Below are 17,918 nucleotides of genomic sequence, written 5' to 3' on the forward strand. Positions count from 1 at the left end.
CGGGTTTTCCAAATGGCTTTCAGGGAGTTTTAATAAACGAGATGCTAAATGCCAAGCTGTTTTGATTATGGGGTTTGGAAAGCCTTTTTGAAAACCACAAATTTGTGCTTTCCGAAACAGGTTTCCGAAACAGGTTTCCGAAACAGGTTTCCACAAACTTGTTTGAAGCGAGATAAATGCAAAGCTTTTTGAAACGGCTTTGCACTGCGGTTACGAACCATGTGTTTCCATATATAATCCCTTCTCCTCGGGTCAAAATGCACAATGCAGGTGCGCAGTAACAAGGCCAGTTTCCATGTTCGCGATGAGTTGATAAACGCAACTATTTGGGAAACCATTTCTAAAGGGCTTTGGAAACGGCCTTTTTAAACAGGGGAAAGATGATAAACGCAGCCTATGTTGTTTTCAGCAAGAAGATAACAATTAAGGCCCGCATTTGGACCCCCCCCCCCCCCTCATCCCAACCCACTTCTTTGGTCCCGGGGGGGGGGGGGCACCCCTGATTCTCCCATGAACAAACTTGAAACAAAAGTCATCAATATACTGACTCCTCATTGTATTAACTTAGCTCAATCACTTCTGGTTCTAGAGAAAATTTGTAAAGATTCCTTATTGGGGGGGGGGGGGGGACCCCTGGAGCCCCCCAGGTGGGGCATGGTGCCCATTTGATGGGAATGAGATTCTTTCCCCCTAGGGATGCTACCTTCATTTAAAAAGAAAAAAAATCATAATGGCATTTTCAAGAAAAAGATAAAAATGTACAATTTGGGCCTCATTAGGACCCCTCCCCACCCCTGATTCCGCCATTAACAAACTTGAAACTACAGTCATCAATGTACTAACTCATAATATTAACTTAGCTCTATCACTTCTGGTTCTAGAGAAGAAGATTTAAGATTCCTTAATTTTGGGGTTTGGGCCCTTCGAGAGCCCTCCAGGTGGAGTATGGTGCCCACTTGAACAAATTGATATCTTATCCCCTAGGGATGCTACCTGCCAAGTTTGGTGAAAATCGGTCAAGGGGTTCTCAAGAAGAAGATGAAAGTGTAAAACGTTTACACACAACGTACGACAGACAACGCACGCCGGACAAAGAGCGATTGCAATAGCTCACTTGAGCCTTTGGCTCAGGTGAGCTAAAAAGTCAAAAGGCTTGCCTATAAAAGAGAGGAGGTTTGGACCAGCTCAGTCCCAACTTGCACTGACCTCGGCAATCATGAAGTCGACATCATTGTTGATGAACACCTCGGCCTGCTTGCGGAAAATTGCCTGTACCTGCTCCTTAGTGCCGCCAGAAAGATAGGCAGGAGTCTGGCAGACTCCTCCTGCCATTAGCCCTGGCCCATTGCCGTTGCCCAGTTCAGCAACTTCACGGGCAATTTCACAGGCCCTCTGGTTGATAAGAGCACCCTAAATATAAACAAATAACAAAGCAATGACTAAACATAAACCATTGTTAAATACATAGGCAAGATGTCATGTGAAATGCATTGTGAGGCACAATACTACGAATCTGAAAGACTGTCCCATGAAAAGAGATGGTGGAATAAAAGACAAGAGACCCGCGGGTCTAGCGCTCACCTGAGTATCGCAAGTTCACCTTTCACGCAGTCACTAATCTAAATTATTCACAGCTCTACCAAAATTTGACCAGGCATTCTAAAGTAGAAGATGAAAATGTACAATAAAGGGCCAAAATTTTTAAAGATTCCTTAATTATTGGGGATTGGGGCCCCCTGGGGCCCTCTGGGTGGGGCATGGTGCCCATTTTGATAAATTTAGATCCTGACCCCCTAGGGATGCTACCTGCCAAGTTTGACGAAAATCCATCACGAGGTTTTCAGGAAGAAGATGAAAATGTACAATTCAGGCCCCCGTTTGGATCTTCCCAACCACCCCCCCCCCACCCCTGCCTCCAAGAGGGGCACCCCTGGATCTCCTATGAACAAACTCAAAACTACAGTCATTAATGTACTCACTCATAGTATTATCTTAGCTCTATAACTTCTGATTCTAGAGAAGATTTTTAAAGATTCCTTCATTTTGGGGGTTTGGGCCCCCCTGGGGGCCCCCTGGGTGGGGCATGGTGCCCATTTTAGTAAATTGAGATCCTAACCCCTGAGGGATGCTACCTGCCAAGTTTGGTGAAAATGGGGCACAGGGTTCTAAAGAAGAAGATAAAAATGTACAATTTAGGCCCCATTAAGACCCCTCCTCATCCCCCTCCCCTGGGTCCCAAGGGGGGCACCCCTGATTCTGCCATGAACAAACTTGAAACTAGTCATCTATGTACTAACTCATAGTATTAAATTAGCTCCATCACTTCTGGTTCTAGAGAAGAACATTTTTAAAGATTCCTTAATTTAGGGGGTTTTTGCCCCCCTGGGGGCCCCCTGGGTGGGGCATGGTGCCCATTTTAACAAATTGAGTTCCTAACCCCCTAGGGATGCTACTGCCAAGTTTGGTGAAAATGGGTCATGGGGTTCTCAAGAAGAAGATGAAAATGTACAATTTAGGTCCCATTAGAACCCCTCCCCACCCCCTCCCCTGGGTCCCAAGGGGGGCACCCCTGATCCTGCCATGAACAAACTTGAAACTACAGTCATCAATGTACTAACTCATAGTATTAACTTAGCTCTATCACTTCTGGTTGTAGAGAAGAAGATTTTTACAGATTCCTTAATTTTGGGGGTTTGGGCCCCCCTGGGGGCCCCCTGGGTGGGGCATGGTGCCCATTTTAACAAATTGAGTTCCTGACCCCCTAGGGATGCTACCTGCCAAGTTTGATGAAAATCGGTCCTGGGGTTTTCAAGAAGAAGATGAAAATGTAAAAAGTTTACGCACGACGCACGACGGACGAAGGGCGATCGCAATAGCTCACTTGAGCCTTTGGCTCAGGTGAGCTAACAAGAAAATGCTGAACCTATCTATATAGAAGCAGCATTTGCTCTTGATGACAACTGTTCAGATGTGCACTGATATTGCACACCACAACAAAAATAAAATAAAAACATCCCATCAAAATGCAGGATATGATGAATATTTTGAATAATGCATTGTGCTTTCATACAATTAAAACACCAAATACACACATACACTCACACCCATACATGTAAAGCTCTGTGTGCAATGGTAGTGACATACACAATGGATCTCACAAATACTGTTTAAATAACTATGGCGTTCTGGATGAATATGTTGTTACAAAATTGCACGAAGTAGTACATGTAATTGATGCCAGAAAATGATTTAGGCTCTATAGTATTCAAAGCCTTGTGGTTTCTTTGAGAGTTAGTTTTTCCTGTTCAAAATGGGTGTCCTACAGTTGTACTATCACACTTTTCCATCCAGATTCATGTTTGCCATCTGTATACAAAGTGTGTGTGTATTCTTGTTTATTGTAATTTTTAATCAAACTAGAGATGTAAACTCTCAATAATGCTTTCTATGTTGGCTTTGTCTGACACAACACATTTTCATATTGCCATAGTCACTCATCTATAGTACACTCCTATGATAGTGTATCTAGGATGCAAATGGCTTACTCAGAAAATGCCCTCAAATGAACCTGAACTGCACCGTGTGTTATGTGTATGTAAGCATGTATGGAGGTCTAGTTTGTACCTATGTACAAGGTCACAGCCATCATGCCTTATGTTATTTTAGGATTAAAGTAACATTTGATGTTTGGTCAGATATGAGGGCATACAGAAGGTGTGGATTTTGCAAGAACATTCCTGAAAGGTTGATTTGAGTGCAGTATTAAGCACTCTCTTTTCTAACAACACAATGATTAGAACAAATATTTCTTATAAGGTAGGTTTTGAACATGCTCATTCTTTCTTTCTTTCGCTTTGCTTTCAGGTGTACTTTCTTATATTTTGTTTCACATACAGGGAATAATTTTCCTGGTATCACATCACAATTTGCTATGCATTTTTTTTTCAACTCGTTGAGGACGAGTCCCGGGTCTACTCATGCAGGTGTCTATGGGAAATGCATGTTGTAGCAAATCAGTCCGTCCTATAAACAGGTTATTATATGACTGCCATACAAATTTTTTTGTGCGTAGCAGGTTTTTTTAATAGGACTGTACACAACTGCTATATTTTTCCATTGATCAAAACTGCTAATCAAATTGGAGAAGTCAATTTTTCCCTGACATTGACATGTTGTAATTGTTGTTTGTAAGAATTTGGGATATTGAATAGAAAAGACTCGTGTTGAGTTTATGGGTAGATCATAGTGTATCCTGTACCTATGTGTCTCTGCCCTGACACAACCGATACAAATGTGCAACAAACTTGAATACCTAGAGATACAGAAATAATAGTAATAATAACACTTAAAGTGGAATCCCTGCACATCTTGGACTAAAGAAAAAAAATCTGAACTGTGTGCTTTATCAACCAGTGGTGTATCCACTTCATTTCCCTTGGCCAAAAAGCCTTCTCACTGCTGGAGTACTTACTGTGTGCTTCTCTAGTGATTTGTTGGCACGATTCTCCAATTTGTCATCACTTGCATAGAAGGTAAATGCCTGGATCACATCTGCCCCAGCTCGCAGGTATTCTATCGAGAGCTGCCTCACTGCAAGGGAAGGGCAAAGTGAAACTGACCCATGAGAGCAGTAATGTCATAACTGACATGATAGCAGCAAACATGCACAGCGCCGTTCACTTAATCATGCTAGAGGTCTCTGGGTGAAATGAAATGATAGTGATCAAAAGGTGCAAAAAGCTACTTGATACTTACTGCTAACATTCTAGACTTTACCTCACTCTGCCATCGTTTGGTGTCACTCGTAACAGACAAAATATCATCATTCTTTACCTTCACAAGAGATCATCTGCTTCCCTCCACTTCTCTGCCATCTTTGATTTTGCTTATCTTCTTCAAGATGATTCTTCTTTCTTGGTCTTCATTCTCTTCCTCCACGAATGTCTTCTTTCTCAATTTTCTTCTCCCTGAATAACATTCATGAAACTGGGTTAAAGACATTTCAGCACACGCATACACTCAAAGGCAAATCTGCTTTGACACGGGTCAAACCATTCTGAGATGTTAGTACACAAGTATGAACACAAAACTGAACTGATGAACACAATTTCAACATTGACAGTTTGTGATCAAGACCAAAACTGACATTTGGTTATTAACATTTGAACATGCACAAAAAAAAAAAAAAAATGTAGAGGATTTGTGCATCAAAATACACTCAAAATTATACATTATATGAAACTGATAGCCATTCACACAGTGGATGTCAATGTCATGGTTACTGCTATAGATGTTAAAATATCTGGTCTGTTACAAAGAATCGTGAAAAGCTGCAAATGTCGAATTATCCGTTAAGAAAGTAATGTGTTTAATTCTTTGCACCCTGAGCAACACACACAGTGCAAAAACAAACATATAAACAAACACAAAACATTAATGAATGTAACATGTATAATGGAGGAAATAAAATCTAAATGACCACTCATCACTGATAGTGATGAATTTGTTTGATCTATGAAAGGCCCAAAACATTACAGAACTATCAAAAAGGTGAAAGGAACTAGAATATACAATATCACGTTTCTCTAACTCATAGCATGTGACAGGTAATATTGCCTCCATGTTGCAATACAATATCAAACTTGTAAAGTCTTAATTATATTGTCTCATGCAGTATAATGCCCTAGGAACTGAAGTAGACCTAGAATTTAACCCTGGTGAATAAACAAGACCATAAAAAAACACAAAAAATTAAAAAACTATCATATACCATATTTCCCTCTCTTCATTAATTTGATCTTCTTTGAATAACTTTCGGGAGGTTTAAGTCGGAGTTAAGACAACTGTTCAACTAGATACAAATGTTGATGGATGTAATGTATGTGTACAATGTTTACTCTATGACAGAATTAAAAAAACAAAAAAACAAAAAAAAACAAAAAACAAAAACTAGAAATGTCACTATGGCGACTGGTATGCCTCCGAAATAATGCATGATTCTCCTATAGGTCTACAGTACATGTCGACAATGTGTGATTACATTTTCACAAAATTGGCAAAATATTAAAATGACATGTTTGTCACAAATGTGTTAACTGTTCACCTTCCTTGACCTAGGTTTAATTGGATGACTGAGAGAGCATGTATTTGGGGATTTTAGGACTTTTACTTGACTTTGACCCTTTCATAAGTTTATGTATTGAGTAATTTTCAAGGTACGGAGAAAAAGTGCAATTTCTGTATTGAATAGTAAATTGCTACCATTTCCATCTGGCCTTTGACCCTTGACCTTTGACCCTAAAATTTATAAGAGAATTATTGTCAGGCAGAACATGCATAAATATGGACTAAGTTTCTGACCTTTTGACCTTTGACCTTTTTTCAAAAAAAAAAAAAAAACTTCCCAAAGAATCTCTATTGGGTTAAGCATAAATACACCAAGTTAAAAAAAAAAAAAAAAAAATCCTCCCCGCATAGTATAAATATGAGGGAAATAGTACAAATTTGAAGTGTTACCCTTGACCTTTGACCCCATGAACCCAAAATTCCCTAGATAATCACTGCCAGTCAGTACATGCATATATACTATGTTCCATGAAGATACCTTGAACCATTTCCAAGATATGGAGAAAAAAGTGAAATTCTAACATTTTTACTTGCCCTTTTGACCTTTGACCTTACGACCCCAAACTTTCATCAGAGAATCTTAATTGGGTAATACATGTGTATACACTAAGTTTCAAGAAAATATCTTCAGGTTTTGCATAGATATGGGGGAAATTAGTGAAATTTTGAGCATTTGATCTTGATCTTTTGACCTTTGACCTTGAGCATGTGCACCCAAAAGTTGATAAGCACAGCTTCAACCCCTAATAGACATACACTGTACATGCCAAGTTCCATAAGGATACCTCAAAAGGTTTCTTAGTTACGCTGTCCACAAAATTCATTACGGGCGGACGGACGTAAGGACAGACAACCCGTAAACATAATGCCTCCGGCTGCCTCCGGCACCACTTCGTGGCGGAGGCATGAAAAAACAAAAAAAAAAACTATTAGAAAGCATGGCCTGAACCCAGCTCAGCTCTGTGAAAAGGGTGAAAGTGACAATGGAAAAGTAGAACATTAATAGCTCCAAGAGAAAAATTGACACATTTGTCAAATGATGACACTTCCAACCAACATGGGTAACATCAGGTGCCTTTACATACTGTTTTGAAAGAACTAAAAGTCAGTTCAAATGCATCTATAGTTGAGTTGTCAATTCAAAATGTAAGGTAAAGGTGGAGTGGGGGTATGTGAAGCAATGGGAACATTTAGATAGAGAGAGGATCTCATTGCTCTTCCCAGCTTTTTCTCCTGACATGAATACTTTGGCAACTCAGAAGAGCTAATGACTATGGAATCGAGGGTAAAAGGGCAAATATTCTTTTCCTATTGGATACTATTTTATACCTCCCTGGCAGACTGCTCTATTTTGCACTTATTCAAACAATATCAGATTAATTATTTTATAAAATAACATCTTAATCAGATGCTCTACATTTTGCAAATTTGGGTCAAATGTCAATTTCACTTTGTTATAGTTTATGAATATCCATCGTAGTGACATTTTTTTTTTTATGATGCCACCATAATATTTGCCCATTCTATGTGTTAAATTGATGGCATTTAGTTGCTGTTGCTGTTGTTTTTTGGTCATCCTACTTGACATGACTAGCAGATCATTAATCCTTAGTCAATGTTTTTTTTTTTCAGCTCGATATGTTAACCCCTCAATCAACAACGTCCTTTCACACTTCAAAAGGATCGCCTAATTTGTCATCTTGACAAATTTCTACTTCAATCTCTTTTTGTTTTAATCTATATCCTTTGTGTATACGCTGATGCATGCCTACACTTATTGGAGTGCCAATGCTGTGATTATGCTCTGATGTTATGAATCATTTCCTCAATAAACACAAGAAAAGGAATGAACACTTGGATTTTGGTCTGGTGTTATTTCTTGTGTCTACATTAGGATCTGTATTCAAACTTACACCAAATACTAGACTGTTACTTTTTTTTTCTTTCTTTTTTTTCTCTCTTTCTAATACCTGACAGTAGACACAGCTTCTCCACAGATATCATTCATACTAAATTAACTCCCCCTTTTTAAATGGCTTCCCTTGACTCCCTTCCAAAAAATTAAAATAGCAAAAAAGTGCACATACATCATGCATCATTTAGGCTTCTCAATATAATGCTATGAATTTCATCATCTGTTAGTCTTCTCGTGTTTAGTGAAAATGATAAAGTACCGAGTCCAATGCCAACCTGGTGTGCCCTGTATGAACTCCACACAGAGACTCATCAAATCTCGGAGGCAGCTAGAAGTTAATATATAAATGAAGTTATGTCTTCAGACATTAGAGATTGAAATGACATCCTTGAAATAATACTGCAAATATGGATGAATTAACTGTGTCTGCCATGTTATTATTGTTAGGTATCCATTTGCCAGGAGCAGTGGGAAGGGAAACTGACCTGCTTCTGGATACTCCACAGTGGCTTCAGGGGTCCATGGTCCTGCCTTCACGTAGCCTCTCTTCTCCAGTGCAAAGACGTAGCCTCCATCTCCAACGACAACTTCCCCACCATCCAGACGCTCAAGCAGACCCCGTCGGTCCTGAAAAGCAACACAAATCCAGGGTATTAGGACCATCATGCTTGCTAACACCAGAGTTTTGCCACCCTTGACAGGCATGTACTTGGACAATTCCACTCCAGCCTGCAGTTGACTCTTGGAAAGCCTTCTCTTTCATCAAAATGTAATCATCATGTTTGTCACATGAACATGACCCTTCATTCACATTTTGATGAAGCGCATTAACCTCCACTACTGATAGAGGATTGAGTCTTAACCCTCTCTTCACAAAGAATACATTTTTGAGCATATTACATCTGGTATACCAGCACCAAACAACATTATTGGAATTTTCCCAGAGAAAATTATGTGGCCTAAAAAAAAAAAAAAAAAAAAGAAATCTTTCACTACAGTTGGTGATACTGACCTTCACCTTCACCCCAGGGGTTTAGGGCAATTCATGGTGGACCAGTTTCTATGCTTCCTTCTATAGAATTATACATAATAGAACTAGGCATTCCTTACTGAAGTTTCTGCTGGAATGTGTCCTTTTTTCACTGAATACAGTGGCTTATCACCACTATCTTGTTCAAGTAAATCATGGACTACATGACTGTAGACCCTATTCGTTAAATTGCTACCCTTCGCACAAAACATGCCTTAACATTCCTAACTGAAATAATGGCTGGAAATGGCCAAAGAAGTAGGCCTATATGTACCTTGCAGGCCTGATCTTTAATCTTGTGGAATTGTGACCTTTCAAACAAATAACTGTCAATTACTTACACCCAGTACAAGTAAAATTGTATCCTAAATTACTACTGTAAATGTATTTGTGTGTACATGGCTAACATACTCACTGGAATTGTTTGTTTGTGTAGGTGTGTTTCTCTTGTACAAATTCATATACGGTACCTACCTTCCAACCTTTCACCACTATCATTTGTGAACAATCCAAATTGTATTATTTCTACTTCCTCTTTCTTTCCTTCCGATCAAATGTCATTACCATATCAAAAGATGTATGAATTATATGTCAAAAATGATGTTTGGCAAAAATTCAATGACTTTGACCCTTAATCTTGATAGTTTTTGCCTTGAATATAATCTAGTGTATGTTGTACAGTTTGTTGTACATTCTAGACCTCGGCGAAGTACCAGGAAATCCAAAGAATAGTTTTTATTACAGTGCAACAATATCTGAGATGACTACAACCCTAAAGCACGAGAGTCAGTACCTCCGGCATCCTTCAGGATGGAAACATTAAAATAATGTTTCGCACACCCTTACTCATTTGTCTGTGCAGCCTGGGATGATCCAGCTCAAACTCAATCATTCATGGCACTGTTGTCCTTCAGCATTACATTAAATCCAATGGTGAAATTATGCTGGTAGCTTGATATAAATTACTAGTAATTGTTACTAGCAAATATTTAGATAATGCTCAACATGCAGTCTGATCTTTCTTTACACAGCATTCCCTCCTAAATCCCTCCTAGAATTTAAACAAACTTATCTCTGGATTTTGAACTCTGCTTGAACCTCTCTTTGTCATCTTTGCTAGCCTGGTGAGTCTGCGGCTTGCAAACATCCAAATTTTTCCCTCAAACTCGCTGATTTTCACAATGGAGACAATTTAACTGATCAATAAGTCCCAATCTGCAAGGCTGCACATAAACCCATTTTTTTTTTTTTTATGGTCCAACCTTTCTGTCGGGCCAAGATGTACCCAGTTTTTCCTTTTTTTCACTGATCCATTCCTACAAAAGTTTCTGGTCCAACAGTGATTTTTACTGGTCAAAGACCTTTTGGACCAGACAGCGTTGCAATATGCAACAGTACATAAAACATTATAGCCACAGCCTTCTCATAATATTCACATCAACTTCTTGACAACTTTGCTGTACTGCATGCATTTCTAGCATAGACACTTCTACAAAAAGGTAGATGACTTTGACTAAGGTTTTTCTTTTCAAAAGTGCTGACTCATGCTTCGCAGTCTAAGAATATGTCATGTAGGGTATAGCCCTATACACAACAGCCCACAAAAAGATAAGAAAATGAACTTTGTACCATTGTACTGGTCTGTAGTACTTCCTTGACCTCTCCAAAGTCCAGTCTATGACCATAGCTTATCTATTTCCTCAGTGGCACCATAGATTTTAATACGAGCATGTTCTCTTACTTTCAGTTTCCTATCTTTTTTTTTTTTTGGTCTCAATATCTATATTGAGGATTATTCTATGGTCAAAGATTTATTTCCTCCTTTATCAATTACACTATTACTGCTCTCATTACAGGAAATTTGCTCAACAGAGCTCTGCCAAACACTAACACATGGTACAAACAAACTTTTCATCAGTCCCGAGTATCTCAAGCATACACGTACATGTACCAATCCAGCCAGAACCAGTTTTACCCAGCCACCAAACCCAAACCATTAGGGAGAGAGAAAAAAAAAAAAAACAGACAAAAAAAATATAATAATGCCTTGGCCTTCTGGCTTCATGCCAAGTTGCACTATCACCAGGGATCACCGACAACACATTAGCGCTTTCTACCAGTCTCCTCCAACCTCCCCAGCATAAAGCCACTTTGTGCAATACAGGTTGTATTAATGCCAATCGCTGTGTACACGATATCAAGTATTTTGCACAGTTACGATTTTCTTAATTTTAATCCACTTGCAAAATTTAAAATAAAGACTGCCTCCTATAGAACGTTATGCCTTGTATCATCTCAAAGGTAGGATATATCCCCAACTCCTCTCTGAAGGGTTATTTCCTTTTTTTAATCATGCAACCAACCACTTACGAAATTGCCCTACAAGTAATGCATGAAAAACTAATACCTGTACAAAAAAAAAAAAAATGTGGTGTATTGTATCAAGCAATCATCATGTATCAAATTCAAATGTCTCATCTAAATGTTAGTCTATTGATTACTGCATTGCACAGTTTCCATTGAAAGATCTGAAATATTTTATGAATTTCTTCACTTTCTTTTATACAGGCATCCCATCCTGCATCCTAACATGATCACAACATCTGACTGATTTACTGTAATATTGACATACTGTACAATATGATGTTTATACATGTATGTACCTGAAAGTGGCCTCGTGCCTCAATCTTTCCATGAACATTAAGAGGAATTTCAATTAGCAAATGGCCTATGGAGGTTGCTTCAGCAGGTCAAGTTGAGATAATGCACATGAACTTCACATTCGGTATAGACAGGGAGGTGGGAGCCACTCTCTTCCCATCTCCCTGGTTATAGGCCTAGCTGACTGTGCACACAAATCTGCTTGACGTTTCAGATCGCAGGTCATGCTTTACTTCAATTGTCTGCTCATCTGTGGGACTGTCCAGGCAAACACCACACCCACTCACACTGAATGGTATACTGGTATATCTCATGTTACCATGGTGCTGTACATGGGTAATTCTGTGAAGTTGGGGCACCAAGTGTGACATTTTAATAGCATAACTCAATACCACTGGTACTAATTATGCTATACATATATTATTGTTTCTCTAGGCTTTACATTTGTATTGAGACCATACATTTTCCTGGAAATTTTGTGCCATTCAGACTCAATTTTGATGAAGTTATTAAAACGAAATGTAACAGTGTCCTGTAGCATAGTGATAGTTAAAATCTGGTCCTAAAAAAAAAATTAATGCAATTAGCTTGACCAAAATTTGATACAATATGCATAATTACTAGATTAGTCAGATAGCTAAATATCTTAACTCTCCTTTCCACAGTTTTACTTTTACAAGAAAATTACACGTGTCACTATGATACGCGGTGTCCACCAAATGTCACAAAAAAGGACACCGCATAGCATCGTGATACATTTTGTAATTTTCTTTTAAAATCAAAACTGTGTACAGGAAATTTGAGATATTTAGCTATCTCATTCATATCTTGTAAATATGTATGCATATTGCATCAAATTTTGGTCAAGCTAATTGCCATAATTTGTCTCTTAGGACCAAATTTTAAAATATCACGATGCTACATGGACATGTCACAATGCTACAGGACACTGTTTAATATTAACATATTGTTTGATATTAACTTCATCAAAATTGACTCTGAATGGCACAAAATTTCCAGGAAAATGTGTGGCCTCAATGCAAATTTAAAGCCTACAAACAATAAATGTATAGCGTAATCAATATTGAGTTATGCTGAAATGTATTTTTTAAATATCACGATGCTACATGGACACTGCCCCAACTTCATGGAAATACCCACCTGTAAAATGGTGTCTTGCTGTACTTCGAAGCATAAAACCAGGAAAGTGTTCCACCTGGTAGAACAAAGAAGCTCATTGATAAAAAAAAAAAACATTTCCTGCATGAAAAAGGTCTTGCTTCAATGAAGCAGGACCTCTTTTATGCAGGCAACTTTCGATGCAACTTCAGGAATCCTGAAATTTTTACTGTTTCATTTCCTGGAAATTTCTGCATTTTGATTTAGACATGTGCTGAATGAGTTTTCAGCAAGCACCTAAATCATTTCACAGTCAATAAGATGTTGACACTGGTAAAAGACTTCACTTTTTTTTCAAACAAAATATCCATTGAAATACATTGATTTTGTACGATAGATACAGTGTATGTCCTTTACAAACTTTCTGGGAAGTTGAGCATCTTGTGAAGAAGAGGGATATACCTCTTTAAACAAATAAAGCAAGATCAATTTAAGAAAAGTTACCTGACCAAGGCTGTGACCATCCTTCATCATAAGTATGTACAGGCCTACTGAAACATTCACAACAGCCTACCAGGTACAGTGTACTGCATTTAAAAGTGATTTTATGCTGTTGATAGGGCCTTTCAAAATCTCTAATTTGATAATCATTCCTGACTGGGGAAAAAAGGTTTAAACCACTCCAATGGAACAAGTCAGTCACTGAGGAGTATGATCAGTTGATCACTTCAACCAATGAATTACTTGATTTGCCTATCTGCCATTTATAACTTGTGTAAAACACATATCTAGGCCTACATTGTAACATGTGTGACCACTCCACTTAAAACCTAAAGTACTGGTAGATCAGAATTCTTTGAAAATGACCAAAACACCTGGGGCCCATTTCATAAAAAGTTGATATGATAACAACTCTTGCTGGTATGTCAATTGTCATGGCAACAACAAGAATCCAGCTTCCTGATTGGTTGTTGGTATTGGAAGTTGCCACTCCAGCAAGAGTTGCTATCCTAGCATCTATTATGAAATGGGGCCCTGGTTATGTCTTTAAAGTTGACTAAGAAGTAACTCAAATTTGTACAATTATCTATACCTGAAGAGTTAATCTTTTCTCTACCTGCTGTCAAAATAATAATAATAATAATAATAATAATAATAATAATAATAATAATATTAACAGAACTATCTGATTTCAGTCACTTTTTGAATACTCCAATTTTAGCAAGTTACAGGACCTATATCTTTTTTTCTTTTTTAGCTCAGTTTAAAGCGTACTGGTACCTCTATGTAAAAAACACCAAAAAAAAAAAAAAAAAAAAGGCAAAAAAAAAAGGTCAGCGTGTCTTCTTTTTTTTTTTTTGGTGGGTTTTGACTGTTTTGAGCTGGGCAGTCACATATCCTGTACACCATGTATATGAATGAGCTTCTGCAGTCAGTGCTCTGTTGCAGATTTATTTGAGATTTTTCCTACTATATAGGTATAGAATATATATGCTATTCATTAAATCAACAAAATAGATATTAAATGAAAGGAATACCCAGTACATTAAGAAATTGGGCAGTTTTCCATTCAGCTTTGGCCTTCATGCTTGGTCTTGGCTCTCCCTGGTGCCTGGATTGACTCTTCTCCCATCACTCTCAATCTCTAGCTCTGCCTGTGCTTCCTCTTAATTCTTGAAATCTCCACAAACAATACAATGGGAGGGCCCTTATCCACTGTTGACAAAGGCTAAATATATAGCCCAGTGGTCCATTCTTGACACTGCTTGCTATTCCAATAAATGCCATGCAGATTTAGGTTGACAATACCATACGAATGGAAATGTCTAATGCATGCATCCGACTTTCGTTTTTACAATCTTATGTAAAAGTAAAACTATAAACAGACCCACTCCCCTCTCAAAATCATGATTCCATGTCCATGGTGATGACAAGTGAACCCATCTATTTAGGTTACATACAAGTCCACAAAACCCAATTTATGTCACTTGATGCTATGCCCAAAAATAATGACTTTTTGAGTTTTACTGAGTAGGCTGTAGGCTAATCCCGGGCACTCCTTGTACACGCTCCGTGCACTGTGGGAGGGAACGCTTTGCGTTCGGGGTTCGGGCTGTTCGCAGTTAGCTTTATTTAATAAAAACCACTCGATGAAATGTTACAGAGCATAACTTTACAATTCTAAGGGGAATTAAAAGTTTATTTGATGAAAATTGGTTTGGAAATGACTGAGATATCTAAAAACAAGGAAGAACAAAAAAGTAATAATAAAAGTCGTGGCCTGTCAATTTTATTAGGATCGCTTTTTTGGATATCTTGGCCATTTCAAGGCCAATTTTCATCAAACAAATGTTGAATCCTTCTTGAAATTACATGCTCTTTCATATTTCATAGGAGGTTTCTCATTATCTCTCACACACACACAAATGTTATAAAACTGAATCCTCACCTCAACAGTACTGTATAGACCTAGACCTAGTCCCTTTAAAGGGTGAGTGTACAGTTCTGGTTGAGGTGAGGATTTAGCCTAATGTTTTGCAAGATATTCAGAAACCACTCTACGAGATGTCAAAGAGCATGCAATTCTAAGGGGTATCAAAAGTTTTAATATTTGATGAAAATCGGCTCTGAAATGGCCGAGATATTCAAAAACAAGGTGAAACAAAGAGATAAGAAAAGGTATGGGCCCAAATGGCCTGTCGCCTTTCATTATTATCACTTTTTTTGGACATCTCAGCCATTTGAAAACCAATTTTCATCAAATAAATGTTGAATCCTTCTTAAAATCACATGCTCTTTCATATTCATAACGACATTAGAGGTTTCTCATTTATTTATTATCTCACTTAGGAATGCTATAGAAAATCTAAACCTGAATCCCCACCTCAACCAGTAGGTAGGCTACTGCACAGTCCCTTTAAAGCCCCCAAAAAGTTCTGGTACGCCTGCAAAAGTTGTCAAATTTTGCTCCAAAATGTGAACATATGCCTAGGAAATGTGTGGAATAACGCTGTAATAACAAGATATTCGATGCGTAACGACGAAAATGGGAAATATTAACCAAAAACGTTCAGTCTCAGAACTTCAATTAATACCCAAACGGGATCAGGCTAGACTCGGACTCGGGGATAACTCGGCCTCGCTTTGCTTGACGGCGGGATGAGTTGTATTGGTTGTCCCTCTGGATTGTACAGTGTTGTACTATGCATATAATATGGGAGCGGCCTGTATAAACTACATTGTAGCGTTCTGGCTACTCACAGTAATGGTCCGAGTTGTTACGCTCATCAAAAACCTCTTTGGCGTGCATGCAAAATTAGTGTGCGCCTCTCAAGCACCTCTAAAAACAATCAAAGACGCTTGATAAACAACAACAAAAACTTCAAAGACCGCGCGTCTCAGCAACTGAGGTGATGTGCGTATACTAGTGTAGGCTTGAGGACCGCGCGCTGTCCATTTGTTTTGTACAGGATTAGCACGCACTTTCCTGTCTGCTCAGTAAGGCCTCGTTTGGTACCCGTTTACTAGTAGGCCTATATAGATCTAATTACGTTAGAGTACTGATGAACATGGCGATCACGAACTGTGTGTAAATTGTCTGAAATAGGGACGAGTTTTCCCTGAGACCGAGTTAGTCTGGAGCCTTCTGGAATAAAAGTCGGTCTACTGACTTTTATTATTTTTCTCAAAATAGCTCCAAAACGACTCATCATTCCGGCAAACCGCATCAGCCAGGTAAGTTTCTTTGTAGACTCTTTCAATATATTGCAAGCAAACATGAAATGGTGCCAGACGGGTTCTCAAGCCCTTACCAGAACTTTGTTTTCACTTTAAGTTGAGGTCTAACGTTAGACCTGTGTAACAATGTTTGGACTCGGGAGTCATAATCATAATTACAAGGAAAATGATGTTTCTTTCATGTGAGCCCTTTCTGATCATAAACTAGCTAGACTAGTTCTAGATCTAACCACGTTAGACCAATTTAGTTTATTCAAAAAGGTTATCCCCAAACAACTCGGGTATCTAGACCCCACCCGGCACAGCTCAGAGGGCGACTGAAGCCATTTTGTCTTTTCTCCGACTCTAACTAACACAGTGTCAGTGTGTGGAGTGAAGCATAAAACTACCAGGGTAAGTCCTCCTACCACCTCGGTACCTCCCTGATAAGCCTTTGCCAAAAACTTAAAAGAGCAGATGCAGTCCGGTGCAGCGCTGAACTTGTTGAGGAGAGACATTATACTAGTAAATAAGGCATAAAGTAAACGAGAAATTAGCACTTACAGTCCTGGGTTTCTTGGCATCCGACATTGTCAATTCTGGTGATTGTGTCTACTCAACCTCAACAGAAGATGTTGGAGCAATAATTAAACAGGTGATGGAGAATGGCGTGGCACTCTAGCTCACAAAGATAGCAAGATTCCGCGCGCGAGTTGCCTGGATCACAATGGATGAAAGCTCTACCTAGCTAGTTAGAAAAGAACAACATAAATGGTACGGCGACCGACAACCGCTGAACAGAAGCATGTAATGCAAACCGCGTAAACAACAAGCTCCTCCTTTTTTCTAGTAACGTGTGCAAAATAAACGTAGTAAACACGCGACTCTTATGGCACGCCATGTGTGGTTAAAGTTGACACTCCCAGAAATAATACGTACAAAGTTGGGCAAAAGTTGTTTTATATTATGATTTCTGCGGGTATATTGATCAGGGGTTGTATGTTTTTGTTTTGTTTTGACAAATTCACAGCACCTTGATTGTGTCGATCTCTCCAGTGACTAGGCACATGCACTTTGTAATTTTAATGTTCACCAGGGAGGTGTCAGTCATCAAGACAGTGAAATAACATTCCTGTTCAATTTAATTACACATTTCCCAGCTCTTTATTTGATTTGATTTGATTTGATTTGATTTGATTTGATTTATTGGTTCCTGCATTATATCATTGCTTATGCAGATACATACACATATATCATATACATTGTTGGTACCATACATATAAATGGATATACATAAACATTAAGTGCTAACAAGGTAAGTTTCTTCATTACCTTTAGAATGTACAGCAA

General features: G+C 38.5%; 2 protein-coding genes across 2 annotated transcripts in view; one reads left to right on the forward strand and one right to left on the reverse strand.

Annotated features, from left to right (window-relative positions):
- LOC140231003 (E3 ubiquitin-protein ligase CCNB1IP1-like) overlaps window positions 1–8,639 on the forward strand; it is a 36,254-nt gene extending 27,615 nt beyond the window's left edge. Inside the window, exon 11 of the mRNA XM_072311153.1 lies at window positions 8,489–8,639. Coding sequence (XP_072167254.1) covers window positions 8,489–8,525 — 37 coding nt within the window. The 3' untranslated portion in view covers window positions 8,526–8,639. The remainder of the gene's footprint in view (window positions 1–8,488) is intronic.
- LOC140231002 (betaine--homocysteine S-methyltransferase 1-like) overlaps window positions 1–17,306 on the reverse strand; it is a 29,564-nt gene extending 12,258 nt beyond the window's left edge. The window contains exons 1-4 of the mRNA XM_072311152.1: window positions 17,133–17,306; window positions 8,527–8,668; window positions 4,472–4,590; window positions 1,207–1,410 (exon numbers count right to left, since the gene is read on the reverse strand). Of these exons, the coding sequence (XP_072167253.1) occupies window positions 1,207–1,410; window positions 4,472–4,590; window positions 8,527–8,668; window positions 17,133–17,159 (492 nt within the window). The 5' untranslated portion in view covers window positions 17,160–17,306. The remainder of the gene's footprint in view (window positions 1–1,206; window positions 1,411–4,471; window positions 4,591–8,526; window positions 8,669–17,132) is intronic.
- Between the last annotated feature and the right edge of the window lie 612 nt (window positions 17,307–17,918).

Source organism: Diadema setosum, chromosome 7 (genome assembly GCF_964275005.1).
Source record: "Diadema setosum chromosome 7, eeDiaSeto1, whole genome shotgun sequence".
NCBI classification, from domain to species: domain Eukaryota; kingdom Metazoa; phylum Echinodermata; class Echinoidea; order Diadematoida; family Diadematidae; genus Diadema; species Diadema setosum.